Source organism: Desmodus rotundus, chromosome 6, assembly GCF_022682495.2.
Source record: "Desmodus rotundus isolate HL8 chromosome 6, HLdesRot8A.1, whole genome shotgun sequence".
NCBI classification, from domain to species: Eukaryota; Metazoa; Chordata; class Mammalia; order Chiroptera; family Phyllostomidae; genus Desmodus; species Desmodus rotundus.
In genome coordinates, this window is record NC_071392.1 from 142172097 (window position 1) to 142199482 (window position 27386).

Below are 27386 nucleotides of genomic sequence, written 5' to 3' on the forward strand. Positions count from 1 at the left end.
ACGTCTTAGAGATTAATGATGCCCATTTCCTTCACTTTGTAGCTGAGGCAGCCAACCCAGAGTGGGCAGTGATTCACACAGCAGCTTCACAGCAAAGGCTGAACCAGACCCCTGTCCGGGGCTTCTCCTGCCGCTCCAGGCCTGTCCTGTGGCCAAGGGGACTCTGCTTGTACACATTGACTTCAGGGACCTTCCACTTATTCATGGCCACTGTCTATTCATCTGGCCTTCTAGATGCATCTCTTGAAATAGGCACACCACTAGGGAGAAATTGTGTGCCCACAATGGGCTCAGTAAGACCCAGTGACATTCAGTCCTTAGCATCCAGGGCTGGGGGCCCAGGTCTCTGCCACCCTGACCACTCACTGGGTTTTCAGTCATACCATAGGAGAGAACCTGTGGTTCAGCTTGTGCTAGAGCTGAAATATCTGTGACTTGCGCCTGGAGGCCCAGCAACAGCTACCTGGAGGGCTGCAATTGTAAAAGGTCAAGTTCCAAAAACCATGGTAATGTCAACTATGATGTGTTAAGGGCTTACTATGTTCAAGCTGTGAACATACTTTACATGTATGATCTCACTGAGTCCTAAATATATCACTCTGAGGGAGCTAGTTTTATTAATTGTGCTATATAAATGAAAACCTAAGCTTCAGAAATACTAAAAAAGTCTTCTGAAAATGATACAGCTAGTTAGTGGCGACACTAGAACTCCAACCCTCGTTGATCTGAACACATAACTGCTCTGCTCTGAAGCCTGGAAGGCCCAGCCCAGGGGAGGCACATGAGCTGTGGCCCTACCAGCAACAAACAGCGCGTGGTCTTGGGTAATATCCACACACCCCTACCCCTCACCCTGCAGCAGAGTGGAGATAATCAGCCACCTGTCTGCCCCCTCCCTGACATCTGGGGAGCCACTTACAATATTAATGAGCTCACACCCTGAAAGCCCTCAGTGCTCCAGGGAGGAGGAGGCATTAGGGTGACCATATGTCAGCTCTGGCTGGCAAAGGAGACTCAGCTCCCCAAATCAGGCTCAGCTTCTGAGGGTCATAGATGCTTTAAGGAAGTAACAAAAGAGCTTTAGACTCATTTTCCCAGAAAAAGGCACACATGTACAGACATATATATATTTGCATGACCAAGAGGTGGGGGGACCATAGACACTCCAGGACCTGAAGTGAAGAACACAGGCCCTAAATAGTGTTCTTCCCTCTTAGTCTCTGTGTTCACAATCTGTTGGCCAAGGATGAACAATATAAATGTAAAGGTACGTGAGCACTTTGCTAGACAAGGTCTGGGGGTGGGGCAGGGTGTGGATGATGAGCTCAATAGCAGCTGGCTCTCAGTGCTGTAGACAGTCACAGCAAAATGCCATGACTGAGGAATGCGGACGTTGGCAAGGCTTCCTATAGGAAGGAGACTGAGGCTTTTAAAAGGGTGACCATATAATTTATCATCCAAACTGGGACACCTAAGAGTGACAGGGGGAGCTATTACCAATTCTTCTGAAATGAGAGATGTAGACTGGAACTATCCGAAGCAAACTGAGACTAAAGGGAGGGTGTATTTGAACAAAGAGTGAATGAGGCTTTGGAGGGCCCTGGGGGGAGGGGCATGCAAACAAGTCCCAGCAGGAGACCAGAGTGAGGGTGCAAGCCGGATCTGTGGGCATCACACTAAGCCTATTAGGGAGCTAGGAACAGAAGAGCCAGATTCTAACCATGGCTCCATCAAGCACAATCTGGGAGATCTTGGACTAAATGTTCAACTTCTCTGGCATTGATTTCCTCATCTACTAAAGGGACATAATCCTCTTAGTACTGCTGCCCTCCCTGGCTTGTCACAGGCTCAAAAAAAGAGAAGGTGGATAATGAGCTTCTTGAATCCTCAGAGCACCTGCATGAGATAGTTAGATCCAAGATTATTTTTCTCATTGTTCAGGTGGGAGAGTGAAAGCTCAGAGGGCAACTAAAACTTGCCCTGGCTAGCAAAACCAGAACACGGTCCACTGGGACCTAGCCCTGATCCCTCACACCCAGTGAGCATTTAGGAGAGGTCAAGAGAACAGATTCACTTGAAGGCAGCCACAAAAAGGCTAGAGAATCCCTGTCCAGAGCAGCTCCACTGCCTCCCAAGGGATGAAGTGGAGGAGTCACCAGTGTTGATGCCTTAAGTAGTAGTAACAAGGGCCAGCTCTTCCCTAAGAGCAAGCAGGAAAGAAGTTATGCTTCGGCATCCTACGGGTGGCTGCACCCAATACCATTTGCAGGAAAGCCAGTGTTAATTCTCTATCTTTCACAGGAATTGGCAGGTGCCAGGATGGTGACGGTAGCTCCAGGAGGCAGACTCCAAGGGGGAACTTTAGGTCTCCATCATTCTGACCCCAGTCACTCTTGGGGGGCAGGTGGGAGAGGCATGAGAGCCCAAAGGCTCAGCCTTGATGGACAGGACAGCAATTTCCAGATACCCCTAAAGAGGATGTCTCTCAGAAGCTTCATCCTCTGACTATGAGTCCTGACTGTACACATAAGTGGTTCTGCGCTGGGCCATTTTTTGCACTTCACCTTTCCTTGTTCTGCCATCATGGGAGAGTCATTCTGCAATGTCTCCTTTCCCATGCTTTGATTTATCTCAAAAAAATGTGCAAGTCTTGGCTTGGCTTCCCTAACTAGCCAGTAAGAGCCTTAAGCTGTCCCTGGCCTTTCAGGACTCACTGTGAATCCTGAACCCGAGGGCCCTGAATCTCAATAATCCTATCCACAAAATGGGCAAAGTAGCCTCTGCCCTTCCTACTCACTGGGTTTCTGTAAACATCAAATGAGAACTTGTAAAAACGCTGTGATGATGCAAGGGGCCCTCAAGCCACTAGAACTTTTGCTGATCGTGGTTTTTATTTTTTATTTCTGGAAACTGAGAAAGTCATGTAAAAGTGACTCTCATTTTTGTTAATCAAGTCCCCTGCTCTGAGACAACACCTTACCTGATCTAAGACTTCAATGTTAGGTCTTCTTGTCACCCGCACCTCTTACCCACTCTCCATGGCACAACAGTAGTTACCGCCACCATCTAAATACTATGCACCATGAATTGAACATTTTTGTCCCAGACAATACGCTAAGCATTTTCATTCTTTGAGGAGTAACCCCAAAAACAGATAGGCTCAGTGCTGTGCTCATGGACATGTAATTAGGAATTAACAGAGCACAGCCTGGGAAAGGTCCAGCTGGAATAGCAGGTGGCAGCAGTAGGCACGTACAACACACTGCTTGGTACATTTCTGTATCACCCACTCAGAGCCTAGCACAGTAGCCTTGTTTGAGAGGCCATTTGGTAACTTGAGTGAAGATGGCAGAATATTTCAGAAGCTCTGGCTTTTCGGTCTGCCTCTGATACTTACAAGTCATAAATCCAGAGCAAATCACTTTACCTACAGGAGTTTTGGGTTCTCCCGTGTAAGTGAAGATTATAATCTCTAAATGGCACACCTCGGGGGTTTCCTGTGAATAAAGGTAAATTAACATGCGTGGAAGTACTCTGTAGACATGGAACACCTGGAAAGTGGTGGTAGTATTAATATTATTACTAGAAACAATAATAACAACAGCTGGCCTTTGTTGAATACTCACCATGGACCAAGGATTGATCATAAAATATCTCATTTAATCCTTAAAGTAACCTTAAGATATAATTAACTCTAATTGGTCCCATCAAACACATGAGGAAACAGTCCTAGAGAAATCAAGCAATTCGCCATACTAATATGCCATTGATAATTGGTATGAGTCTTGAGACTGAGGCCAAGAAGTAGATGCCCACTTCATAATTAATGACACTCGTCCCTGTTTGGGAAAGCCAATCTACGATGCAGTTACCTGCATATTTATCAGGTCTGTTTTTCAAATGAGTCATTCAAGCTGCTACTTAGCCACCTTGAATCTGAACGAATGGAAAAGCTAATGGTGGGCAGAAGATGGCCAGGGTAAGAAGAAGGTGAAGTTGCTGACAGATTGGAATTGCTTCCTTTTTCTTATTCTTTGCAGCGGGATCTATGCTTTGTTTTGTCTCTGAAAAGCAAAGCTAGCCTACACTTTCCCAAAGTGAGGATTTCTCCAGATTTCACCTGAGAGAGTGAAGAGCTTGTTATGTAATTTGTCCAGCCCTCTGGGCCTGTCATGGCCTCCCCACTGAGAATTCAAACCAGAAGGCCTCTCAGTGTGTATGTCTCTCTCCCTCTCTCTCTGTCTCACACATACACCAACTATTCTTATACCTTCTGAAGCCAGAGGAGTTGGTCACCGTCAGAAAAAGATAAAACCCTGGCCCTGGCTGGTGTGGCTCAGTGGATTGAGCACCAGCCTGTGAACCAAAGGGTCACCGGTTCAATTCCCAGTCAGGGCACATGCCTGTGTTGCGGGCCAGGTCCCATTTGGGAGCGCATGAGAAGCAACGACACATTGATGTTTCTCTCCCTCTCTTTCTCCTTCCCTTCCCCTCTCTCTAAAAATAAATAAATAATGTTTTTTTAAAAAGATAAAACCCTGCAAGTCTTCCTTTTAAGCTCTCTGAAGAAAAGGGAAATAAACAGTGCTCAGTTATAGGGCCAGGTTCATACTGGTTATAGCTGGCGACTCATCTCGCTGGCCTTAGGCCAGACTGATCTAAGGATATACTGTTAGAGAATGTGGTTTCTTGTACCTGAGCCGATGATATGCAGCTAGAACTCATCTTCAGTTCGAGGGTGGACTTGGGTGAGATTTACTGGTTACCTCCAGAGCAGCAGGCTCGGCCCCAAAAGACTTGGATTTCCCCATGTTGACCACTGGACTTTCAACCTGAGCTGGAAGATATAAGGCCATGAAAGCTTAATCTGACTCTTGCGGAGAAGAGATGCTGTACAGCATACTTTGGGGTTCCAATACAAATTTTGTTTTAACCAACTGAGACCTGCTTAAAGCCTTGCCTCCTCTCTTCTTAACATAAAGGGTTTTCTCAGGTGCTTTTAACTTTTCATACTACTTTCATTTGCTGTGTCATTTAAAGTACATGGCGCAGGAATTTTAGAAATAGGAGGCTTAGAGAGGTGAATTGCCCAAGGTCACTCAGCTGTTCAAAGAAAAACTGGGGTAAATGTCACGTCTTCCAGTTCTAGGTCTTTAGATTCCCAAGTGTTTTACTCCCTGGCCTCACAAAGGAGCTAAGAAGCCATATCCAAGCATAGCCCAAGGCACCATAAGTCTAGCTTCTGGCCTAGGTCTCCTCCTGACTTTCCAGGAACACCAGGGCAGCCCCTTCTTTAGCAGGTGTTCCTTCAGTTTCTTCCCCTGAAGGTGTGCGTGTGAGGTGGGGTTGTGCTCATGGCGGGGGCAGGGAGGAGGGTGACTGCGGATGGTGCGGAGATGTCTTATTGTTAGTCTAAAGCAATGGGTTACAAACTAAGGTTTTCAGAGAACTGTGCCCTAATAGTGACTATGGGCAAGAGAGTAGAGTGTTGTTTAGCACTGACACTACTCCACGACCTCATCATCTGTACCACTCTGGGGTTCTAGAGTATAGTTTCAGGGGGAAAAGCCAACAAACATGAAGTGTGACTTGTGAGTTCATTGTTCGCCACTTGGCTTTGTTTTCTAGGTGCGGTTTGAAGGCCTGACAGGAAATGTACAGTTTAATGAGAAAGGACGCCGGACGAACTACACCCTCCACGTGATTGAAATGAAGCATGACGGCATCCGAAAGGTAAAAGTCCCTTTGCTTCCACCCCACAGGGAGGAGAGAGAGCTGAGCAGAGGCTCAGGGCAGGGTGGAGGGCTTTGTGAGCCCACCTTTCCTGGTCTGGGTCTTTTTGAAGAGACTCAAAACATGAGAATTCTAGACTCAGCTGGAACCAGCTGGAACTCTGGGCAAGTCAGTTCCTTTATCTGAGAAGAGATTCCCTCACCTGCAAAATGCAGATAAAAAATGTGGACCTTTGCCTTGGGTGCTAGTGAAGACCCAAGGGATGGTCAAGTACTTTGTAAATATAAAGTAATGGATGTGTGTAAAATGCTACTGCTGTTCCTCAGGGATTCTGAGGTAAGAACTTGACGACGATGATTATCAATGAAGTTAACCGTCCTGCCCCACTGCACACTTGGTCACGTTTACTCCATTATCCATACAGAAGTAGCAATGAAAAATACAGGTGTGTCTACAGGTATCATACAATACATGTGGATATTAACATGTTTAGAATAACATCCCAATTCTTGAAAAAAGCATTCAGAATTTTATCAGACCCTATGTGGTCTGGGCTCTGCTGACATCTCTGACCGTGACCCTTGACACTCAGTTCCTTCCTCTCTCCACTCTAGTCATTATGACCAACTTTCACGTCCTTGAACACACCAGGTTCTTTCTCACCTTCATACATGTCCCCTGTGCCTAGGCCAGGGTTTAAATCTCTGCTTTACTCTTTACTAGGCGTGTGACTTTAAACAAATTAGTTAGCCTCCCTGGAACTCAGTTACATCATCTCCAAAAGGGGGATAATAGCCCTTACCTCACAGGGTTACTGTTCGAATTAAATGAAAGAATGCCTGCTACCCCCACTGCCTGTAATGAGGGATTTTCAAAACTAGCACCTGGAGCGTAAGGGACATTCACCCCATGTTGTTTGTCTGTCTGTCTGTTTCAACTCCATTCCTTAAGCCACAGGGTTTGTTTTGTATTTTTTTTGTCAGCCTTGAGTTTGAGTGAATTAGACTTTGTAAGCCTGTAGAATGGATAAATAAGCAAATAGAAATAACAGAATAACCTTAAAATCCACAAGCAAGAGGTTCTGCTTTATTTTTTTCACCCCAAGGCTGTTTTTCAACTTACTCTCCAATGACTAAATCCCTTCTTAGAAAGTAGGCTTAAGAATCCTTTGTTTACAGAGATCTGAATTTCAGAAAATCAATTTATCCACATCTGTGTCTTCAGGCCTTTTCCTCAATCAGCCTCCTAGCCAAGTAATTTCTCAGATTCAAGGGTGACCTAGTTGTGCTGGCTTCAGTGAACATTTCATGTCCTTACCTGATTGGAGGTAATAAAAAGGTGCTGCTGCTTCTTGATTCAGAGCCATGGGAACACTCTGCTGATCTTCAGACTGTATCCTGCCCACCGATGTGCCAACATCCCCTCTAGGTATCTGGGTCCGATTTGACGTCCCACTGAAACGTGTGTGCTCTGAGCATGCATCCATCATACGTTTCGGAGCTTGATGCCAGTTCAAATGCCAGAACTGGCACTGGCTCTACTCAAGCTAATCCTCAGGAAATCCTATTCAGAGATTCCATTTCACTGTTGGGTACTAATGTACAGGGATCTCTATCCACAGAAAATACCTTGTAAGTTCAGGTGAAATCACAAATTCTGATAAATAGCTGCCAAGGGAGACGTAGAGGGAAAATTTTCCAAGGTCTTTCATCAAGGACCCAGGAAGGTTGATTTAACCTTCCTCGCCCATCACCATCGGTCCTGTAGCCATTTTTGCACCTGATTGAAGCCATCTACTTCTCATCTCAACTTGAGTCTTTCTGTCCTGCCCCAAGTTTGTTACTCCTACTTCTGATCCTTTGTGTAACTGGAAAGGAAAGAAGAGAAGTCACACCAAGTTGTGCTGGTGTCTACGGTATCCTAAAGTCCCAAAAAATTCACAACCCTCCATTCCATATGTCCTTTGGACATTTTTCTTTAAATCATGGCTACCCAACTGTAGACGTACCACATCCTGTTATAGTTCTAAGATATAGCTTCAATCCAACCACTTTTCTCCATTACCACTGCTAACCCCAGATCCCAAGCCACCTCCACACCTGCCTGCACTCATTCAAGCCTCTTTACCAGCCACTAGTCCTGCTGTCTATGTTCTTGCCCCTCTACAAAGGGATCCTGTTTTTTTCCACCACAAAAGCTGGGATAATAATTTTCAAATATACATCAGGTTATATTGCTCTTCTGCTTCAAACTTTTCATTAGCTTCCTATTGCAGGTAAAAGGTAAAATAACTCCTCTAACTGTGGCCTTCAGAATACTAGATGCTACTTCCCTGTAACATCAGCTCATCACCCTTTTTTCTAGCTCATTGCTCCACAGCTACCCTGGCATCTTTCTGTTCCTCACCTGGCAATCCCCATCATTATATGTCCACACACTGTTTCTCTCCTTGTCCTTCAGATCTCAGCTCAGGGGAGGTCACTTTGGAGAGACCATCTCTGACCCAGCTACCTAAAGTAGCCTTCACCTACCCAGCACAGTCACACTATTCCTCTTGTTCATTGGTCTAGACTGGGGTTGGTAAACTTCAGCCCGCAGGCCAAATTCAGCCCACTGCCTGTTTGTACAGCCTGTGAACTAATGGTTTTACATTTTTAAATAGTTGAAATACATCAAAAGATGATTATTTCATGATGTGAACATTACATGAAATTAAAATGCCAATGTCCATAAATAAAGTTGTTTTGGAACACAGCCATGCTCGTTTGTTTATACACTGTGGCTGCTTCTGCGTCACACCAGCAGAGATGAGTGGCTGTAACCAAGAAGGTGCGACCCACAAAGCCTACAGTATTTTCTGTCTGGCTCTCGACAGATAAAGTGTGCAGACCCCTGGCCTAGACGTGTGTTCTCTTTCCTCCCCTCTTCTCCACCTCCTTAATGCTATGGGTCTAAATGCAGGGACTAAATGTCTAAAAGCAGGACTAACATTTCTAAAAGCAGGGACCACAGGTGTGTTGTGTACTGTATCGCCAGTGCCTACAATATAGTGACACACAGTGATCACATGCAAATAAGTGGTTGTTTATTAAATGAGTAGGCAGTTTGTTGAATGTTGCCAGGCAACCAGGAAGCATAATACTCTGGCCCATATTTTCACAGATCTGCCAGAAAACAAGAAAAAATAATGCTGGCAAATGTAACAAAGGAACACCTCAAGCATAACTCAAAGTCACACATAAACTTACTAACTTCAAATTCTTTAAGTGTGTAGTTAAAATAACTCTAGGTGCAATAATAGATAAACTCTAACATTTCAGCAGCTGAATATATCATTCACCTGGTGACCAGTTTTAGGGCTGAGAGCTCTAGTAACACTCAGGCTCATGGAGGCTCCACTGCCTGCTTGGATCTTTCTGGCTATTAGCATCCAGCCAACAGATGGGAAAGAAAGAGGCGGATACTGTGCTGGAGCTTTGGGGAAGTCAGGCTAGGAAGGATGTGTATCACTTCTGCTGCACTTGGCCAGAACCTGATCACCCGGCCCACCTCGATGCAAGGCAGGCTGGGAAACAAAATTGCTGGCCAGGTAGCCACTTTCACCAACACTTCTATGCCATGAAAGGCGAACAAGAATCTTGGTGGTAGTCTAGCTGCCTTTGCCTCAATAGGCAACTTACTTTAAAAAAATGTATTATAACAGACTTATTTTTGGAGGTCAGGGGCTACAGCTTCAATGGCAGCCTAGAAATACAAATGTGTAAATATGATTTAATGACTGTGCAAGGTAGATCGATTGAATTTAACTGTTCTGTGATTATCTCCTTTTTAGACTTCATTCACTTAAAAAAAATATGATCTATCATCCAGATTCATCTCCTACATTCAAAGAATCTTTAGAGGTAGATGGAAAATAGGAGATCAAATATTGTAACTGGCCCCAGGAGAAGACCCCTCACTGTCAGAATTATTTAAACCTTTCCTGAACAGTGGGCCCCCATCTTCCCCCAACTACTGGCTCTGATTTACTTTCAGAGAGAATCAAAGTTCTTGCATATCCTCAGTAGAGGATCAAAGTGCTGCATAATAATTCAACCCATCTCTCATCTCTGAAGCACAATGTCCCTCCAAAAATCTTTGCCAGCTTTCTTTTTATCAAACTGTGCAACCAGACTTCCCAGCCTGCTAGCTTACATGAGGTGCAAGCTGGGTCTTGGCATCAGCTGGCTCTTCTCATTGGTGATATTGTTTTATTGCCCTATGAAAGTGTTAGGAATAAAATAAGCTTGTTTATACCACTGAACTATTTTTCTAGCTTTTGATATCAAAGGAGCTGTATATAGGCCAAGATACACAATAATCTTTACAGATCCCACTTTAACATCAGTGCTGTGACACTGGCTTTGAAGGAACACTATCCCAATTTTTTAAAACTTTTTTATTTTTTTCAATTACAGTTTTCATTCAGTATTATTTTGTACTGGTTTCAGGTGTACAGCATAGTGGTTAGACAATCATACACCTGACAAAGCATTCTTCCTCATATTTCCAACCTACCTGGCCCCCTATATAGTAATCACAGTATTAGTGACTATATTCCCAAGGCTGTACTTTACATCCCTGTGACTATTTTGTAACTACCAATCTGTACTTCTTAATCCCTTCACCTTTTCACCCAGTCCCCCAAATCCCTCCCCTCTTGCAACCACCAGGCTGCCCTCCATATCTGTGATTCTGTTGTTTCTTTTGTTGTTAGTCTATATTGGTGTTTAGATACCACATGTAAGTGAAATCATATGGCATTTGTCTTTCTCTGGCTGACTTATTTCACTTAGCATAATACCCTCTAGGGAAGGACCACTATCCTTAAAAAGTAAAGTCTCCTCCTGAACTGTGTAAGTCTGGGCTGCACAGATTTGTTTTTTGTTTTTTTCTATCTTTTATCAAAATAACTTGATATTTTAGAGCAGTGTTTTGTGGTTTGGGGACCACTTAACCTAGGACATTCTGCATGTAAAGAGAGTTACATTATCAAATGTGTTTGAAAAATGCTCCGCAATATATATGTCTTATGGTGATTGATAATGTTCAATAGCAAACTGAAACTAAAATGCCTTGTAGTAAAGAAGCCTGTTTCTCTTCAGACGTTACCCTACTGAATATTATTTTTAGTCTACTGATAACTCACTATGAACCACACACTATGTTCACTGTTGTATGTGCATTTAGTCCTCGCGGCAGCCCATGAGACAGGTATTATTACTGCATCCATTCCGCACGGCGGAACTGAAGCCCACTGAGGTCAAGTGACCCGCCCGATGTCAGACAGGAAAGTCTTCCTTTTAAACCAGACTTGTCTGATACCAAAGATCAATCTCTTAACCATCAAGCTCCCGTTTTTTTAGAATAATACCAATTAATACTGTAGATTTTAGAAAAATTAGTTGTAAGTCAAAAGAGGCAATTTCCTCTGTACTGATGGTATACAGTTTGAATAGGAACAGCTAAACCTGTGACTAACTGTGAAGAGGGAAGAAGGAAAGAAAAAAAGAAAGGGCGGAAAGGAAGAAAGGCAAAAGAGAGGAAATGGGGGGAGGGAAATGACATTTATATTAGCCAGACCTTCTCCTAAGTTTGTATTTTAAAAAAACCTTACCTTTGAGGTCTATGACCTAGCTTCTATGCTTTGCCACTAATCTGCTATAAAATCTACTTATTATCAATTAGATGATTTGACTCTCCAAGCCTCAGTTTTCTCATCTGTAAAATAGAAAATAATCCCAACCTGTCTGTGCTATTTACATAGCATGAGGAACAAAAGAGTTACAGGTTGTAAAAGTTTGGGGAATTTTTTAAAAACTCGCATCATGATACGCTACAACAGTGGTTTTAAACGTTTTTCAGCCAGGGGGTTCCTTGGAAAAGTGAACTCGTAAGGGGAATTCCAATGTGTGAAACAGGTAACAGGCAGAGCTGACTGTGGAGGCAGTGGACGAGGAGCCCTGAGTTTCCTCCTCGTCCCTGGGCTGTCACCCTCCTACCATGAATGGGGTGAGGGGCTCCACAGACACCCTAGAGTTCCACTGAGCACCACCCTAGCAAAGCGAGGGAGGTCTTGAGCAAGTCCCTTGGTCTCTGAGCCTGTTTTCCTGTCTGTAAAAGAAGAGGTTGGAAGAAATGATTGTCCAGGCTTCTTCCAGCTCTGATATTCCAGAAATCTACGTTGCTGGTTCTTGTGTCCCTCCGTCCATGCTGACTAAAAGTGCCCCAACCAGGCAACACTGTGTTCATGCCTACACGGAGGGTCAATCTTGACCCAGGGCCCCAAGAGACGGGCTCCCCCTTCAGGCCTCCGCTCCAGTATAGCCAGTTCATCACCATGCTGGATGCGCTCATTCCCTCGACAAACATTTCCTGAGTGGCATCTCTGTGAAAGAATCTGGGTGCTAAGAAAGGGACCCTAGAATGACGAGACCTCCAGCCTTCACCACAAGGAGCCCCCAGTGTCACGGAGAAATGGGGACAGACCCAAGAACAGCTAGACCAGAGGGTCAGTGGGAACCTACCCAAGGCACTCAAGTGTTGGCAGGCAGCTTACTGGCACTGGGTAGGACCTGGCCCCGAGGTCAGTCTTCCTGGCTCAGACCCTGGCTCCATGACACTCCTGTGACCTTGGAAAAGTTACCTCTCTTCTCCACATCTCCGTTTCCTCACATTTAAAATGAGAATGATAATTACCCACTTCATAGGCTTTTGTGAGGATGAAAGGCGTTCAAATATTAAAAGCGCTTAGATGAGTGCCTGAAACACAACGAGTATGCAATAAATGTTAACTAATGTGATTTCCAGCTCAGGCTGTTAGCAATTATTATTATTAATGTGAACGGCATGACACTGCAGGGAGAATTGATCATTGCCAACTGAGTGGACTGGGGATGACATCCGGGTGAAGGTGACATTTGAGTTGACCACTGGCATGTGCCTAGGTTTTTGTGAACCTGACCTGTGTTCTGGCTGTTGGGAGACCTACTCATTCCTCCACATATGCACCCCGAGTTCTTCCTTTTTGCCCTTTACATCTACAGCCAGCAGAATGAACACGAAACAAAGCACAACTCTCTAAGACATACGTAGACAGAGACAGAGATTGGGGGGTGGGCGGTATTAACCTTGCCATTTTGCTCTTCCCGAGCCTTCCACGATTGCTTACTGCCTTCAGGATAAAGTCTACACTGTTACCCAGACCCAGGGGCCTGAGCCCTCTGCACTAACCCTATCTTATCTTCCACTCAGGACCCTCTGAACTTACATATCTAGGCAGACTCCTGCCTTCACATCTTGGCTAATATTCTCCCCAATCTAAAAGTGTTCATCCCTCACAGCATTAATCCTTGCCTCCTCCTGCTGCCTTGTTCCCAGCATAGGTTCCACACTTGGCTTCTGCTTCTCTGAAACCCTCAGGCTCTGGCTACCTGGACCACTCAGTTGTTACTTCTGGAGCCACATGTCCCTGTATGTCAAGTCTTCCAAACTAGGCTGGAGGAATTTTCAGAATAAGAACCATTTCTTGACTTATTTGTATTTCTCTAAACCCTGCCATACAATACCACCAATGTTTTAGGTCAGAGCCTTGCACACAGTAGGGATTCACTAAATATTTTCTCAAACACCTTGGAAAATGAGTCAGTATAAATAACCCACTGATTTTTTTTTAAAATAATGTTAGCCAATGTTTCTAATTAGGCACAATTATATGCTCAGTATTATAACATTTTATAATTGGAAATAAGAAAAATAAACAAAGATAAAATAACAATCACCTAGGAGGTTGAATCTAGATGGAAAAATATAGTTAACCTAAAAAAAACAAAAAAAAGCAAAGGGAATGTAATGTTTAATCATATCCCAACTACAATTCAGAATGGGCTCAGGTAAAGAAGAGTTCATAGGCATGGAGGAAATAGGGGTTTGGCCTTGTGAACAACTACAGGGAATTAAATTTCCACAGCTCTGGCTTGTATTGTACAAAATAGTTACCTGTGCAAACACTTAAACCCTCACACCTCTGAGGGGGAACTTCCAGGCTTAGCTGGTCATGGGGAGGATTTTCACGGGGGCGGGGCTGGGAGTACCTAGATAGCATTTGGCTTCTCGTTTTCATCTACCGATACTTTAGAGCCTGGTGTGTCCAGTATTGCATGGTGTGATGCTGAGCCCCTTGCTTTCCTGCCCAGTGTCAGCTGGGTGGCCCAGAGTAGGCCAGTCCGAAGGATCCTGGCTCAATTTACATCACCACCTTCTCATTAACAGATTGGTTACTGGAATGAAGATGACAAGTTTGTCCCTGCAGCCACGGATGCTCAAGCTGGGGGTGATAATTCAAGTGTCCAGAATAGAACGTACATAGTCACTACAATCCTAGTGAGTACTCACTGCTTCATCAAGGTTATTCAGGATGCAAGCTGGACTTACACAAAGGTTTTCCCAGGAGTGAAAGCTAGTCATTTGTGCCAAAACTCTGCCATAGGTAGAAAGAGGGGGTGAGAAAAAAGCAATTTCCTGGAAGTCAGAGGTACTTTTTTCACTCTGGCTCTGCCAAGATTTCACTTTGGGCTCTTGGATAAGTCACTAGCCTCCTTTGAGCCATTGCTTCCCCATGTGTAAAACATGAGGGTGAGGCTGAATTGTGGTGGTTGTCAGACTCCACCCTCCCAGAGAAGAAGCCCTTTTCAAAAAAAGTCTCCTAAAGCCCAGCACCTAGAGCGGATATAAGTGAAGCTGCTCTGATTTTCAATGATTGATCGTGAAAAGCCTAGGGACCACTTAGGGTCCATATCCCCAACACAGTGCCCCCAGAGGTAGCTCCAAAAATACCAGAACTCCTGGACCATAACTGGAAAATGCACCACATCTCAATGGTGAGATATTCTTTTTTTAATAGTTTGCTTCCTTAACCCAAGAAGTTTTGTAATGGGGGAGCATAAACGCAAGAAATAAATTGAGGGGCTAGAGAGACTTCCCCCAAAGTTAACCAATGTTGGTGACATCCTCCTGTGCCACCCCAAGGCCTCCCTACCCATGAGCAATTGCATAACCCACGTCCTCCGTCTCCCCATTTCTTCACCAGGAAGATCCTTATGTGATGCTCAAGAAGAACGCCAACCAGTTTGAAGGCAATGACCGCTATGAGGGCTACTGTGTGGAGCTGGCGGCAGAGATTGCCAAGCACGTGGGCTACTCCTACCGTCTTGAGATTGTCAGCGATGGGAAATACGGAGCCCGTGACCCCGATACGAAGGCTTGGAACGGCATGGTGGGAGAGCTGGTCTATGGGGTAAGTGCCCCACAAGGTGGGAAGTTCTGGAGCAGAGGGTGAAGGTTGGACAGGAAATCACTTGGCGGTAGGCTGGCCATGCCCATGGATGACTGCTGGACTCCATAACTTTGTATTTTGTACTGTTGCTGATGAAAAGATGAGGAGTCCAAAATCCAATGTCTTAAGACATTCTTTGTTCAAATTCCTGGTCTGAGCTCCCTCAAACTCAGCTCAGTCTTGGGTTGGATGACCAGGATGGGTTGTCACTTTGTCATTTATAGTGTGAAGTCGTTTATTGCTCCCCCAATTTAAATTTCTTCCCTGGTGTTAGATGCACCCAGATCCAACTTTTCTCATCACTTGCCCCAACACTCACTTCTCCTGTACCTTCCGTTTCAGCCAAAGCATTCCCAGAGTCACTCTGTTCTCTAGAGTGCTCTCTCCCATTCTGCCCCTCTAAAATCCTATCCCTCCTCCAAAACCTGTATCAGGTATTACTTTTTCCAAGGTGCCATTTCTCCCCCCTGCATAACAGGTACAAACCCCCTTCTAAACTGTTCTTGCCTTCCCCTGTAGAGTTTAGTTTCTGCTTGTGTTATAGCTTACCCTGACTTTTATCACAGTTAACTGTGTAATAGGGGTAGGTCTACTTCTTTAGATAATTCACCATACTCAAAATAATGCCACAAACAGTTCCATAAATTGAAGCAACTTTGAGAAACTACTGAATGCCTGAATTGTTTTAAATATTTAGGGGATCGTTGACAAGTACAAGATCTGATCCCTGTCCCCCAAGGATGTTAATATTTGATAGGGTAGAAAAGACAATGAGACAGCATGCTAAAAGATGGCACAGTATTGAAGATCAGGCAAGAGGCTAACATGAGTTTATCTAACCCTCAAAAAGGATACAGAACATGAAAAGTGGCCACATTCAAACAGCAAGAAAGGCAGCCCAGAAATTTCTAAAGAATAAACAATAAAATGGTGCTGGAAATAAGTAAGGTTTGAGAGAAGAGTAAGAAAATACTGGTGATTTTTGTAAAAGGCTTAGGTGAGGAGCGGCCAGGGATAAGTGTAAGAAAGGACAGGGGAAGAGTGTGGAATGACTCAGTGCACACTGGGAGACCATAAAGGTGCTTGAGTAAAACGACATATGGCAATGGAAGAAGAGTCCCACTCCCACTTGCAGGAAAGGAACCACAGGACAGCTGCCCTCACTAAACTAAAACAATGCAGCCTGGGTCTCTGAGCTGAAGCATACGTAAGTCCCAGGTTGACGCTGAGTTCTGCTCAGGGTAAAGCCACCATTTAGGAGATTTGGAAATCTCATTGTCTTATAGGAAGGCAATAGGAGTCACGATGGCCTGATAACAAAACCAAGGGAATTCAAAGGACACAGAGATGGGATAAGGGAAATCTTCCCCAGGAAGGTGGCTTTTGAGATCACCTAGGAAGATGGTTAATGAGCTGAGGGGTGGGATGTGCTTCTACCCTTTCTCTTCTCCCTACCACCTCTCACTTTAGGAAGTTTCACTGATGAAAGATAGAAACCTGGATGGTTAATGCTGCATCTGGAAGCTGGTTTCCATGGGAACCTCCATGAAGCTTGTGAGGTCATCCCCATGGCAACTGCTATGAACTTTTCACCTTCACCAGCATGCATCTTCATCTTCACCCCATTGTTCCCTTAATAAAATGCAGAGCGATGGTGTGATTATCCTATAGAGGGCAAGCCCTCACTGCAGCCCAGCAGCCAGTGATGTGTTACTTCTGCGTGACTCCCTGCCAGCCTTCCCCCCGCCCTCCCCTCTCCCTGGCCCGCCCTCTACCCAGTACAAACTATATTGTGAAGACTCTACGATGGGCCCAATTGGATACCCTCCCTTGATTTCCTGTTCCCTGATGAAGAGTAAAGGAATTTGGGGAAGTATCTCTCAGCCAAAAACAACCAGTGAGGTTAGACAAAGCTTATTTGGAGGCCTCCAAATTATTAATCGATGCCTTTTAAATAGCTAATTCAATCACAGTCTTGCTCATCCTCCTCTTGCTCTCTCTTGTTCTTATCAACTAATGTAGTAGCAGTATTTCAGCATGAAGTATATGTCAGGTGCCATGCTAAATACTTTACCCACATTAATTCATTTACTCATCATAACAACCCAAAAGGTGGATATAATTACTTTCCACATCTTATAGACAAGGACAGGGAGGTTATATAATTTGACAAAGGACACACAGCTGGTAAAAGCCGAGTCGGGGCATGCAGCCTGGCTTCTGAACCCACACTGGGATATACTACCTGAGTAGAAATCACACCATCCAAGCTCCGCCCTGTAAGGCCAATACTAACTGGTGGTAAGAACAGCAAGAGCCTCTGCATTCACAGATGCCACATGTGGCAAACAAAGCTTCTGGTTCTTACATGGGTATGGCTTTGCGCCTGATTCACAGGTGACTTTCTTGCTTGTCCTTTGTCTTCATCAAGCAGAAAGAGAGTAAACTTTGCAGACAGACACCTGGACTTGAGTTCCAACTTTGCCAGCTTACTGACTCCATGACTCCTGCAAACCACTGAACTCTGAGTATCAGGAAAAGTTAGTCATTTGTCCCAGGGTTGGGGTAGGGAGTATTCACCCGCACGGTGCCTGGCTCACAGCAGTTCCCTATCTCTGACAGTTTTCTTCACTTTTTTCTTTCACTTGCTGCATCGACACTGCTTACAGTTTCCCCAGGATTGTTTTCAGATATGACATCTTTTATTTTGGGATCTCCTAGGTCAGTGATTCTCAAAGTGTGAGGTCTGGGCCAGCAGAAACAGAATGCAAATCCTCAGGTCTCGCCTCAGAAGCACTTAATACAGAAACTCTGCCACCTGTCTTCAAAAGCCCTCCGGGTGATTCGGAGGCACGCTCAACTTTCAGATCCACTGTCCTAAGGTTAAGCAAATAATTTTAAGTGCCTGTGAAATGCTCACATTTCATAGTACTCTCACATATTAGAAGTCATTTGACCCTCACAAAACAATCCTGTCAAATTGGTAAAACAAAAATTAAGTTATGCCTCTCTTTTTTAAATGAGGACATAAATCTCCAAAAAGACAGCTGTCTCACTTAAAACTACAGGGTGAGCGAGTCGCAGAGCAGAGCACCAGGTCGACTTTCCCAGGTCAGCCCTGCCCTTGACCAGTCTTGCAGAGCTCCAGTAAGAGCTCAGCTTCCTGGACCTCTCAGTCCATGGGAAACAAGCTGAAACACTGGTGTGCTTTACACAAACCCCCTTCCCTCTCTGGACCCGACTTTCTTATCTCTAAAACGAGGTCGATGAATTTAGCATCTCCCACTACGTGTGTGTCCTACGCACCCTTCTGATGCCCGGGGAGCCACAGACATTTAATTTTAGAAACAGTCCATCCACTTCTTCCTCCAGGAAACTCTCAGTACATAATCATCTTTTAAAGGTTCTGGGAAGTTCTGCCCCAAAGTCAATTGTTTAAATTTATGTTTATTTTCATTTTACACTTATTAGCATCCTTCCAGAAATAATGCTCCATGAAACAAACCTTGGAACTGCTCAATGAACTATTTGCTAAGATGATGTGATTCTGTGATTTTTTTCCAGCCCACAGTCCATTCTATTAACTCACATCAGGAGGCATCAAAAAGTCCATTCAGTTTCTGTACCACTTTCAAAGCTGGTCACCTTTCACCTCCCTTTGGGGTAACTGGTGTTCAGCTCCTCATTTCCATTACTTTTCTCTCCCATTCCTTTTCTGTCTATGCTAGGTTACAGAAAAAAGAGAGATATCTTCCCCCTTACACCAGCTTGTGTTTGTAAAAATTATCAAGATGTATGTGGTGGGTGTTAGGAAAGAAAAAACAAAATTACTATGAAATCCACACCTGACTCCACACTGCTCTATGGAAAGTTTCTTTCCATAACTGAGGACCTAAGTCATTCTGAAGCCAGGCTTATTATTCCACTGAAAGCATCTTCTCAATGACCCCAGCCAATGAGAGTAACCAAGGAAATCTCCAAGTAACACCAGCGGGCGGCTACGTGGGACCCTTGTCTCACAGCCTCCGTCACTGGCCTCACACATGCACTGTCGCACAGCATCAAGCAGAAGGCTACACATCTCACACGGACTTGCCCAGACATGTATCTCCTTTCAAAAATGAATGTTGTGGCGTCTGTCCACAGAACCCTTTGGATGGTGCAGGATCTCCTAATCTCAGGCCAACAGAACAGTGGGTTTTTATGGCATAGATGCCAGTGCTGCTGCGATTAGGGAAAGGCAGGAGAGACAGGAGAGCAATGCTGGCGAGGCCACGAGCCAAATGCCTCAGGCTAAGCATTTCTTGCAACCCTCTTATGTTTATCTACATGCTGGATTTAAATTTTAAAAAGTGAATTATTTGTGTACTTCTTAGCAGTCTTCCTGGGGGGAAAAAAATAGAAGCGATGCTACTTTTCCTTCTCTTTGCCAGGCCTTTACTCACATAATTTCTGCCTCCTCAAATGTGTTCAGTGCCAGAATCCTACTCTGTCAAAATCCTACTCTCCCTTCAGTGCCAAATTTATATGTCACTTCTTCAGTGCCAAATTTATATGTCACCTCCTTGATGATAAAGCCCCAGCCAGAATGAATCCTTCCCTGGCCTCCTGTCGCATTTTGTATTTCTTGGACAGTGCACCTCCAGCCTACTTTATAGACTGAAAGGTGTGTGTGTGTGTGAACCAGTCTCTCCCACTAGCATGTAATTCCTTGAGTGTAGGGGCTATAGCTTACCTACAGCTTCCAGCCTAGCAGTTGTACACATTAAATGCCCAATAAATGTTTATTGAATTAAATTTGTTTTCTCCACTTTGTTACCCAGGATTACCTTGTTGCAGGTAGAAGAAACCCAACTCAAGCTGGCTTAGGCAAACCAAAAAACTTGTTCATGTTCTTAGGGACAAACAGAAGAATATATTGGCATGTGATGCTGAGGAGCCCAGGATAACCCCTGAATTTAGGATAGCCCAAATTGTTTCATCATGGGTTAGCTTCTGTATCTCCCACTCTGCCTCTCAGAGCTAATGCTCATTAAACCAACATGGGTCCTATGCCATCCTTAAATGACTCATTTTGGCCAGGCGAGTTGGCTAAACCCAGGTTGTATGCTTTACCAGGTAACCATGTGATCAGCTGCATCTGAACCAGGATGACTAAAAGTGGGGCAGGAGTTGTTCTTCTAGCTAAGGAAGGAGGCCTGACCACCGGGCAGGCAAAACAACAGGTATCACAACAGCCCCCTTCTAATAAGGTTAAGAAGATGCTCCTAACAATTAGAACTGTCAAACAATGGGATAACTTCTGTAAGATACTGAGCTGATCATCCATTTGTCAGAAATATATCATAGAGAATAGCAGGACCTCTATTAGTTGAGGTCCTATTCATAGAGAATAGTTGGACCTCAACTATTCATAGAGAATAGTTGGACCTCTAAGGTTCTTTTAAACTTACACCTTTTAAGACACAAACGAATATTCACAGTGAAGAAAGAAATGAGAATAGAATGCTGCTAAACTCAACTGTATTTTTTTTCTTTCTTTTCTTCTTTCTCCCTTTCTTTCTTTCTTTTTTTTGCAGAGAGCAGATGTGGCCGTGGCCCCTTTGACTATCACCTTGGTCCGGGAAGAGGTGATAGACTTCTCCAAGCCATTTATGAGTTTGGGGATCTCCATCATGATAAAAAAGCCGCAGAAGTCCAAGCCAGGGGTCTTCTCCTTTCTCGATCCTTTGGCTTATGAAATTTGGATGTGCATTGTGTTTGCCTACATTGGAGTGAGTGTCGTCCTTTTCCTGGTCAGCCGCTTCAGCCCCTATGAATGGCACAGTGAAGAGTTTGAGGAAGGGCGGGACCAGACAACCAGTGACCAATCTAATGAGTTTGGAATATTCAACAGCTTGTGGTTTTCCCTGGGAGCCTTCATGCAGCAAGGATGTGACATTTCTCCCAGGTCAGTCAGCTCCTTTCAACCCCTTTGCTCAGTGCTATATTTCTCTTGGTAAAAGCAAATACTGAGGGATACGAATTATTTGCACACTTCACTGTACTCAGTGTTTCAACTATGTTACAGTCGACCATCTATTGCATGCATGTGGTAGATTGTCTGGACACACCCTGTGTCTGGGCCAGTTCTGTCTACTATCTGGCTGATGTGCTCTGTCAGGATTAATAGGCATAATCACAGCTCTGATGTTTTGTAGCTGAAAGATACAGAGAAAGGATGGGGGGACAGTATGGCACAACCAACTTTTATTGAACGCCTGCTATAGGCCAAGCAATGTTTTGAGTCTCCATGTGTATTTATCTCATTGAATCCTCACAGAAGCATAAGGTAGGGCTCTCATTATATCTCCTTTTGTGAATGAGAAACCACAGAAATGCTGAATATCTTGGCCAGGTCAAAGAGCTGGTAGCTAGGTGAGCTGAGATTCAGACCACCATCCTGTACTACTTTGGAATGCTGAAGAAGCAGTGAATTATGAATGGGTTTTAGCATGCTCTATGTGGCCCTCAGCCAGTCACCTGACCCTCAGTTTCTTCTTCTTTAAGAGAAAAGCTCTTTTTCTTGGTTCTAAGAAAGACCTTGGAAATAATTTGGCTCTAATGGTGGTGACAATTTGTTTCTGGTGGTTCAGAAATGAGGGTTCTCAGAGGTGCCTGTGATACCATACTGAGAGTACTGTGGTGAGCAAATCAGTGAGGCTCCAGCCCCCCACATGGAATGAGAACAGCTCTGTTTTTGTCTGTTTTATATATTGGACTTGTGAATAATATTTCTTTTGTAAAAGGATTCTGAAGCTAAGAAAGAAAGAAAGGAGGAGGGGTGGGAAATGGGGAAGATAAATTTGAAAACCACCAATATAGACCAATTTCCACATTTATTTACCTCCCGTCTTTGTGTGTAATGTTCTTTTAAGTACGTTCTGAAATGTTCGTGCCACAAATCTCCTCCAATTTCACTGATAAGTAAGCACTGACTGTATTTCCTTTTACAGCGGCATCATGTCCATGAACTCTCTCTCCAGTAGGCAGTCCCTTGTAGATTACCAAGTTTCTGCAGCATGCAGGGAGGCAGGGTTAAGAACTTGGCTACCATGGATAGATTTGCATACTCTCTCCCTTTCTGGGGGCATCATTGCATACATATCAAGGCCTCATGGACATGCACTGGAGATACCTTTACCACAGATAAGATTATTTTGCATTTGAGTGGCGATGGGGGCCACTATTCCTAAATGGCAATGGAATAAAATATTTCTAAGGAGCTTCTTGCAGGACTCACTTTGTCTGCTGTATAATTTAGATAGTCTCATCATTCACCATTATAATTTTGTTTTTCTTTAAATAAGAAGACAGCCGGGGGCGAGGTGCATGGGAGAGGAGGTGTGAGACTGGATACTTGGCCAATACTGGCAAACACATGATGAAGAGTAGACAGAACCAAGCAGGAGAAGGGCTTACTTAAAAATAAATCAGGCCAGTGGATAAACCGTGAGAAGAAATGGTTCTTAACTAGTCAGTATAATGTAGAGCCATCAAAACATGCGTGTTTCTCAAAAGACCCACGGGCTTGTTTTTCTCCATTATTTCCTTCCTCAGTGGGCATCTTACCTCCTAATGGCACCATGGTGGTCTGGCCTGAGACTCCCCACCATTCCTCCAGAGGACTCAAGTTGGTGGCCAACAGCTGAGTCCTCTGCCAGGCATGTTGTTGCTTGACCTTCACAGTGTTTAGCAATGGTTCCCCACCTCACTGCAGACCCCATCTTTCTTCTTTCATTACTTTGTTACTCATTCAAGAGGGTATCTGAGTCTGTGACCTCTGGCTGCAAGAGGGTTTTCTGAGGGACGTCTGAGGGTTCCACAAGCCTATCTCAGGAACTGACACTGAGGTGAAGATGAAACTGAATAGGAACATACCCAGTCTCCTCTGTCCCGATTTCTAATAAAACAACTCCATTCTATGCCTCTGTTTCTTCACCAGTAAAATGGAAATAAGGGTTTCTACCTCCAAGACTGTTGTGAGGTTTAGGAGATTGGACATATAGACCCCAAAGCACAGTCTCCAGCCAGCACAAAGGAAGCACTATAAAACAGAGGCTGTTTCTTATGACTTCATCAATTTTATATATTAGGCTTCTATGAAACTTCACTAGAAGAGAGTGTGCTTACACTGCTTTGAAAGGGGTGTAAGCACTCCTCAGAAAACCCTCTATACTGGACTTTTCTTCTGGGAAAGTCCAGTGTCAAAGCAGAAACAACCAGCATTCCCTCCAGACCAGCAATGCCCGGATTCCTGAGGCCCTCCTCACAGGAGAAGGGAGGATCTGTCATTTTGGATTAAAGGGTCTGACAGGCACAGGAGTGAACCTGACAGAATAGGGAGTTTCATCCACATGAGGCAAACTCTTTCTTATCGAGCCTGCCCTGGCAAATCCCAGATTTAGGGGCCTACAGAAAGCCCCTAAGAGCCAGAATATACATCACAGTGTTCCTTGGAAATATATGTTGAAGAGAAAAGGTACCTTGCTAGGGCCAAACAAAAAGACAAGGATACTTTGACAGTGATCTGGGCCAGAGACCAAGCAGACAACTGTAAACACTAACAGATTTCATATACATTTCCTGATGAATTAAAAAAGTCTCCTGATGTGCATGATACCATGTTAGACACTGTGGATGCTTTGATGGAAAGTATTTTTATGGCACTTGCATATATCAAACACCCTTTCCGATGAGCTTTGATTAATTGTTCTTGCTAATTATTGAAAGAATATACCATAAATCCTCACTAACTTAGAAAATGAGGGAATTAAGTTTCATCTGAATTGTTTCATCATTCATACACAAGTCATTCTATCTCTTCTTAACTTCTAAATTCATGTTAATGTCTATTAACCAAGCCAACAAAATGTGGCCAAATGTGGTTGTCTGCAAGAAGCAAAATGACCTGACCACAGTAACTTGAACCGAGAGTTACATTTCTCACATTATAAGAAAAGTGGTGGCAGACACTGGCTCTTGCTTGATTCAGTGACATCAGGGTCAGCTGCCCTGTGACTCTTCATGTTTACAAGGTGGCAGCTCCCAGATGCTGTGTCCATATTCAAGCAGCAAGAAGGAGAAGAAATGTTGCCAGCCATTTCTATTTCTTTGGATCAGGAAAGAAAAGCTTAACAGAATACTCCCCACCCCAAGCAGAAATCTACTCCTATCTCATTAATCAGAACCATGGCCCGTGAACCATGGCCTTCTAGCGGCAAGGGAGGCCAGGAGGCAAGAATTTGGGTGCTCTAGCCACTAGAGTGAAAGGGTGGGAATGGATGTTGGGGAGTCAATCCGCAGCATTATCTCAAGTGCCTGAAGTCAGTGTGTTCTGCACCAGCACCATGAGTAGATAAAATAACCTATAATCAGCACATTTAATGTTGTGTACAGTAAACACTACTGAATGCTTTAAAGATTCTTCCCTCCTCCCTTTAAAATGTGTATATGAAAATGTGGCTTTGTGAAACCTATTTTAACATTCAAAGTTAAAATTCATTTTAGCTGTGATCACAGATGAAAATGTCATCCATGAATTGACTTGTAGGCCTGTTTCTTGTGCCCAAAGATCTATTTTTAATACATATTTTAGATTCCTTTTTTTTTCTTTACAGAGAAGAACATTTTGAGAGGGGATATATGACAGACAAAAAATAACCACAGTCAAAATTTACCTTCAATTTCCTCAACTTTCCACCCTGTACCTTTTCTTCTCTTTGTGGCCAATGCCATCCATTTATCCAACAGCTGTTACTAACTGGCTATGACATGCAGGGCACGGCACTAGGTGCTGAGATATGAAGATATAGTGATGATGGAGCAAGAGGATGGGAGTCTTTGCTTCAAGGAGCTGGCACTATAATGGTATGAACAGACATTAAAGAAGTCATTGTGAATGTATGAACTGTGACGTGCTAGGAATAAAGTGAACCTACTATAGCAATAGGTAATGAGGGAAGTGGAATTAAAGGGGACTTAACTTAGGATGTTCTGAGAAAGTTTTTCTGAGGAGCTGATAGGTAAGGAGGAGTGAGGCTCATTAGGTGAGAGACATAATAGCCATGTGTAAAGGCCCTCAGGTAGAAAAGAGCATAGTGCTTTCAAGGATGCGAAGAGTTACCAGTGTGCCTGACTCATTGTGAATGAGGATTGGGGGTTGAGATAACATTATAGAAGTAGGTAGAGGGCAGATCATGTAGGGCCCCACAGCCATAGTACAGATTTAGAGTTTCACTCTCAATACAATGAAAAGACATTGGAATTGATTTACATGCCAGAATACCACTCTGGGGAGCTATGAGGAAAATGAATTGGAGCAGAGAATAGGCAAGAGGAGAAACAGAGGGACCAAGCAAGATGCTCTCCCAGCCATCTAGGAGAAATTATAGTGATGGAAATTGTGAGGGTTGTGGAGATGGACTTGAGGTCTACTTTGAAACTAGAATTAACAGCGCTTGCTGATGGATTGGATATGTGAAGGTGAGGAGAGGGAAGCGTTAACAGTGAGTCCAAGAAGGAGGGAGCATTTGAAAAACACAGAACTATCTAGTTCCAGAGACCTTTAGCTCTGTGTGGGATCGTTAGGATGACCTCAGTTCTCCATCTCCATGTTACAGATGAGAAAACGCAACCAAGAGGAGAAAAGGGTGCTCTCTAAAGGTGACTGAGATAGCAATTCTGGCTTTAGTGCCCAGACCAGAGCCACCTACCATGCAACCTCAATTCAAGGCTTCTTTGCCTGCAAGTGAACTAAAAGTGAGCCTCTTCCGTTCTTTATTCCCACAGCTTCTATTTACCCATTGGCTTTCCATGGGGTCAGTAATTTTCTGGGTTCAGGTGACCTCAGCATGGAGAATGAGAGGAATTTGGAAGGTCTTAAAGCAGCAGAGGAAAATGGGAAATTAGACTCTAGCTTTCTGAACCCTCTCTTTATTTCTGATTTTTAAAAGTATCAGAATGTATGATAATTATCTCCACCTAGTGAAGATAATTACCCTCAGTGAGAAGTCTCAAGCGGGGGAGTGATGGGACTTGGAGATCTCCGGGAACCGCATACCACAACACCCAGCTAATGGGCTTGTTGGGGGCCCTGTAACTAACTGATTCACCATGGGAACAGGAGAGCCAATGAGCAGAGCCCAAACCACAACACAATGACAGCCTGACCTTTGCATTCATGCACAAATTCCATAGCAACCAATAGCCTCGCCTCCACATTAAGAGGTGAGAAGTCCCCCTCCCCACCCACCCCCCCATTCCACCACCAGCTCTCCCTCCAGGCCTCCCAGAGATAGCCAAGCAAACATCTTCCTCCTCTTCATGTGGCTGGAGTGGTGCAGAAGGAAGGAGTGCTGAGAGTAAACATTTATGAAAGCAGCCTAAAATTATATCAGTTCACCTTTAGAAAACATAAGCCTCATTTAAGACATAGATTCACTGCTGCAAGAAACGGTGTCACAAGGATTTGTGGACAATGACGATGCAAGAAAACTGTGATCGATGCTTTCAGTCTTGGAACTGGGTATGGGAGTTTCTGCAGGGACCCCTCAATCAGTCACCTGGGATGTCTGTCAAAGTGCAGTTTCCAGGTCCTGCTCCAGATCTACAGAATTGGAAATTCTGCCGTGGTGGCAGGTGTGATCTGTGCATGGACTGCCTGGGAGTGCCCCCGCCCCACCCCCATCGCTGGAGTACTCCAGCTCAATGCCTCCTTCCTTTTCAACTTCAATCCTCTGCCACCTGATAGTGAGTCCCAGAGCCAGGCAGTTTCACAGAACGTTGAAATGCCTAAGAGTCTGAGTTTCAGAAGCTCCGAAAGCCACATGAGAGTATTAAAATCAATGCAGTGACAGGAGGATAAAAGCTTCACTGGGTAAACAAGTGAAAAGCATCATTTTCTGCATCTCAGCCAGCGGTTCTGGCCATTAGTACGGGGGAAGTCAAATGGCTTGCTCTGTCTGGATTGCCTGGAAGTCTGAGATTGGAATAGTTTTGCTGAAGAAGAGATTTTTTTTCCTCCAAAACTGCAGCAGGCAAATTTACAGAAAGTGTTTCACAGAACTGAAAGGGATGATACAGGACCATGTATTCACTCATTAAGTGTTTGTTTACCACTTGTTAGGAGGCAGGCATGGTTCAAGGGGCTAAGGGAGATGTCAATGGACAAAGCAGACAGAAATCCCTGCCCTCCTAGAGCTCAGCTTCTAGTGAGAGGGCACAGGCAATGAACAAAATG

The 27386-nt window shown here is 44.2% G+C and overlaps 1 protein-coding gene across 6 annotated transcripts in view; it reads left to right on the forward strand.

The window, feature by feature from the left end:
• GRIA1 (glutamate ionotropic receptor AMPA type subunit 1) overlaps positions 1 to 27386 on the forward strand; it is a 277525-nt gene that overhangs the window by 172955 nt on the left and 77184 nt on the right. For all 6 annotated transcript variants that reach the window (XM_024576849.3, XM_024576848.3, XM_053926920.1 and 3 more), the window contains 4 exons: positions 5629 to 5733; positions 14044 to 14154; positions 14861 to 15067; positions 20686 to 21056. In XM_024576849.3, the coding sequence (XP_024432617.1) occupies positions 5629 to 5733; positions 14044 to 14154; positions 14861 to 15067; positions 20686 to 21056 (794 nt within the window). The remainder of the gene's footprint in view (positions 1 to 5628; positions 5734 to 14043; positions 14155 to 14860; positions 15068 to 20685; positions 21057 to 27386) is intronic.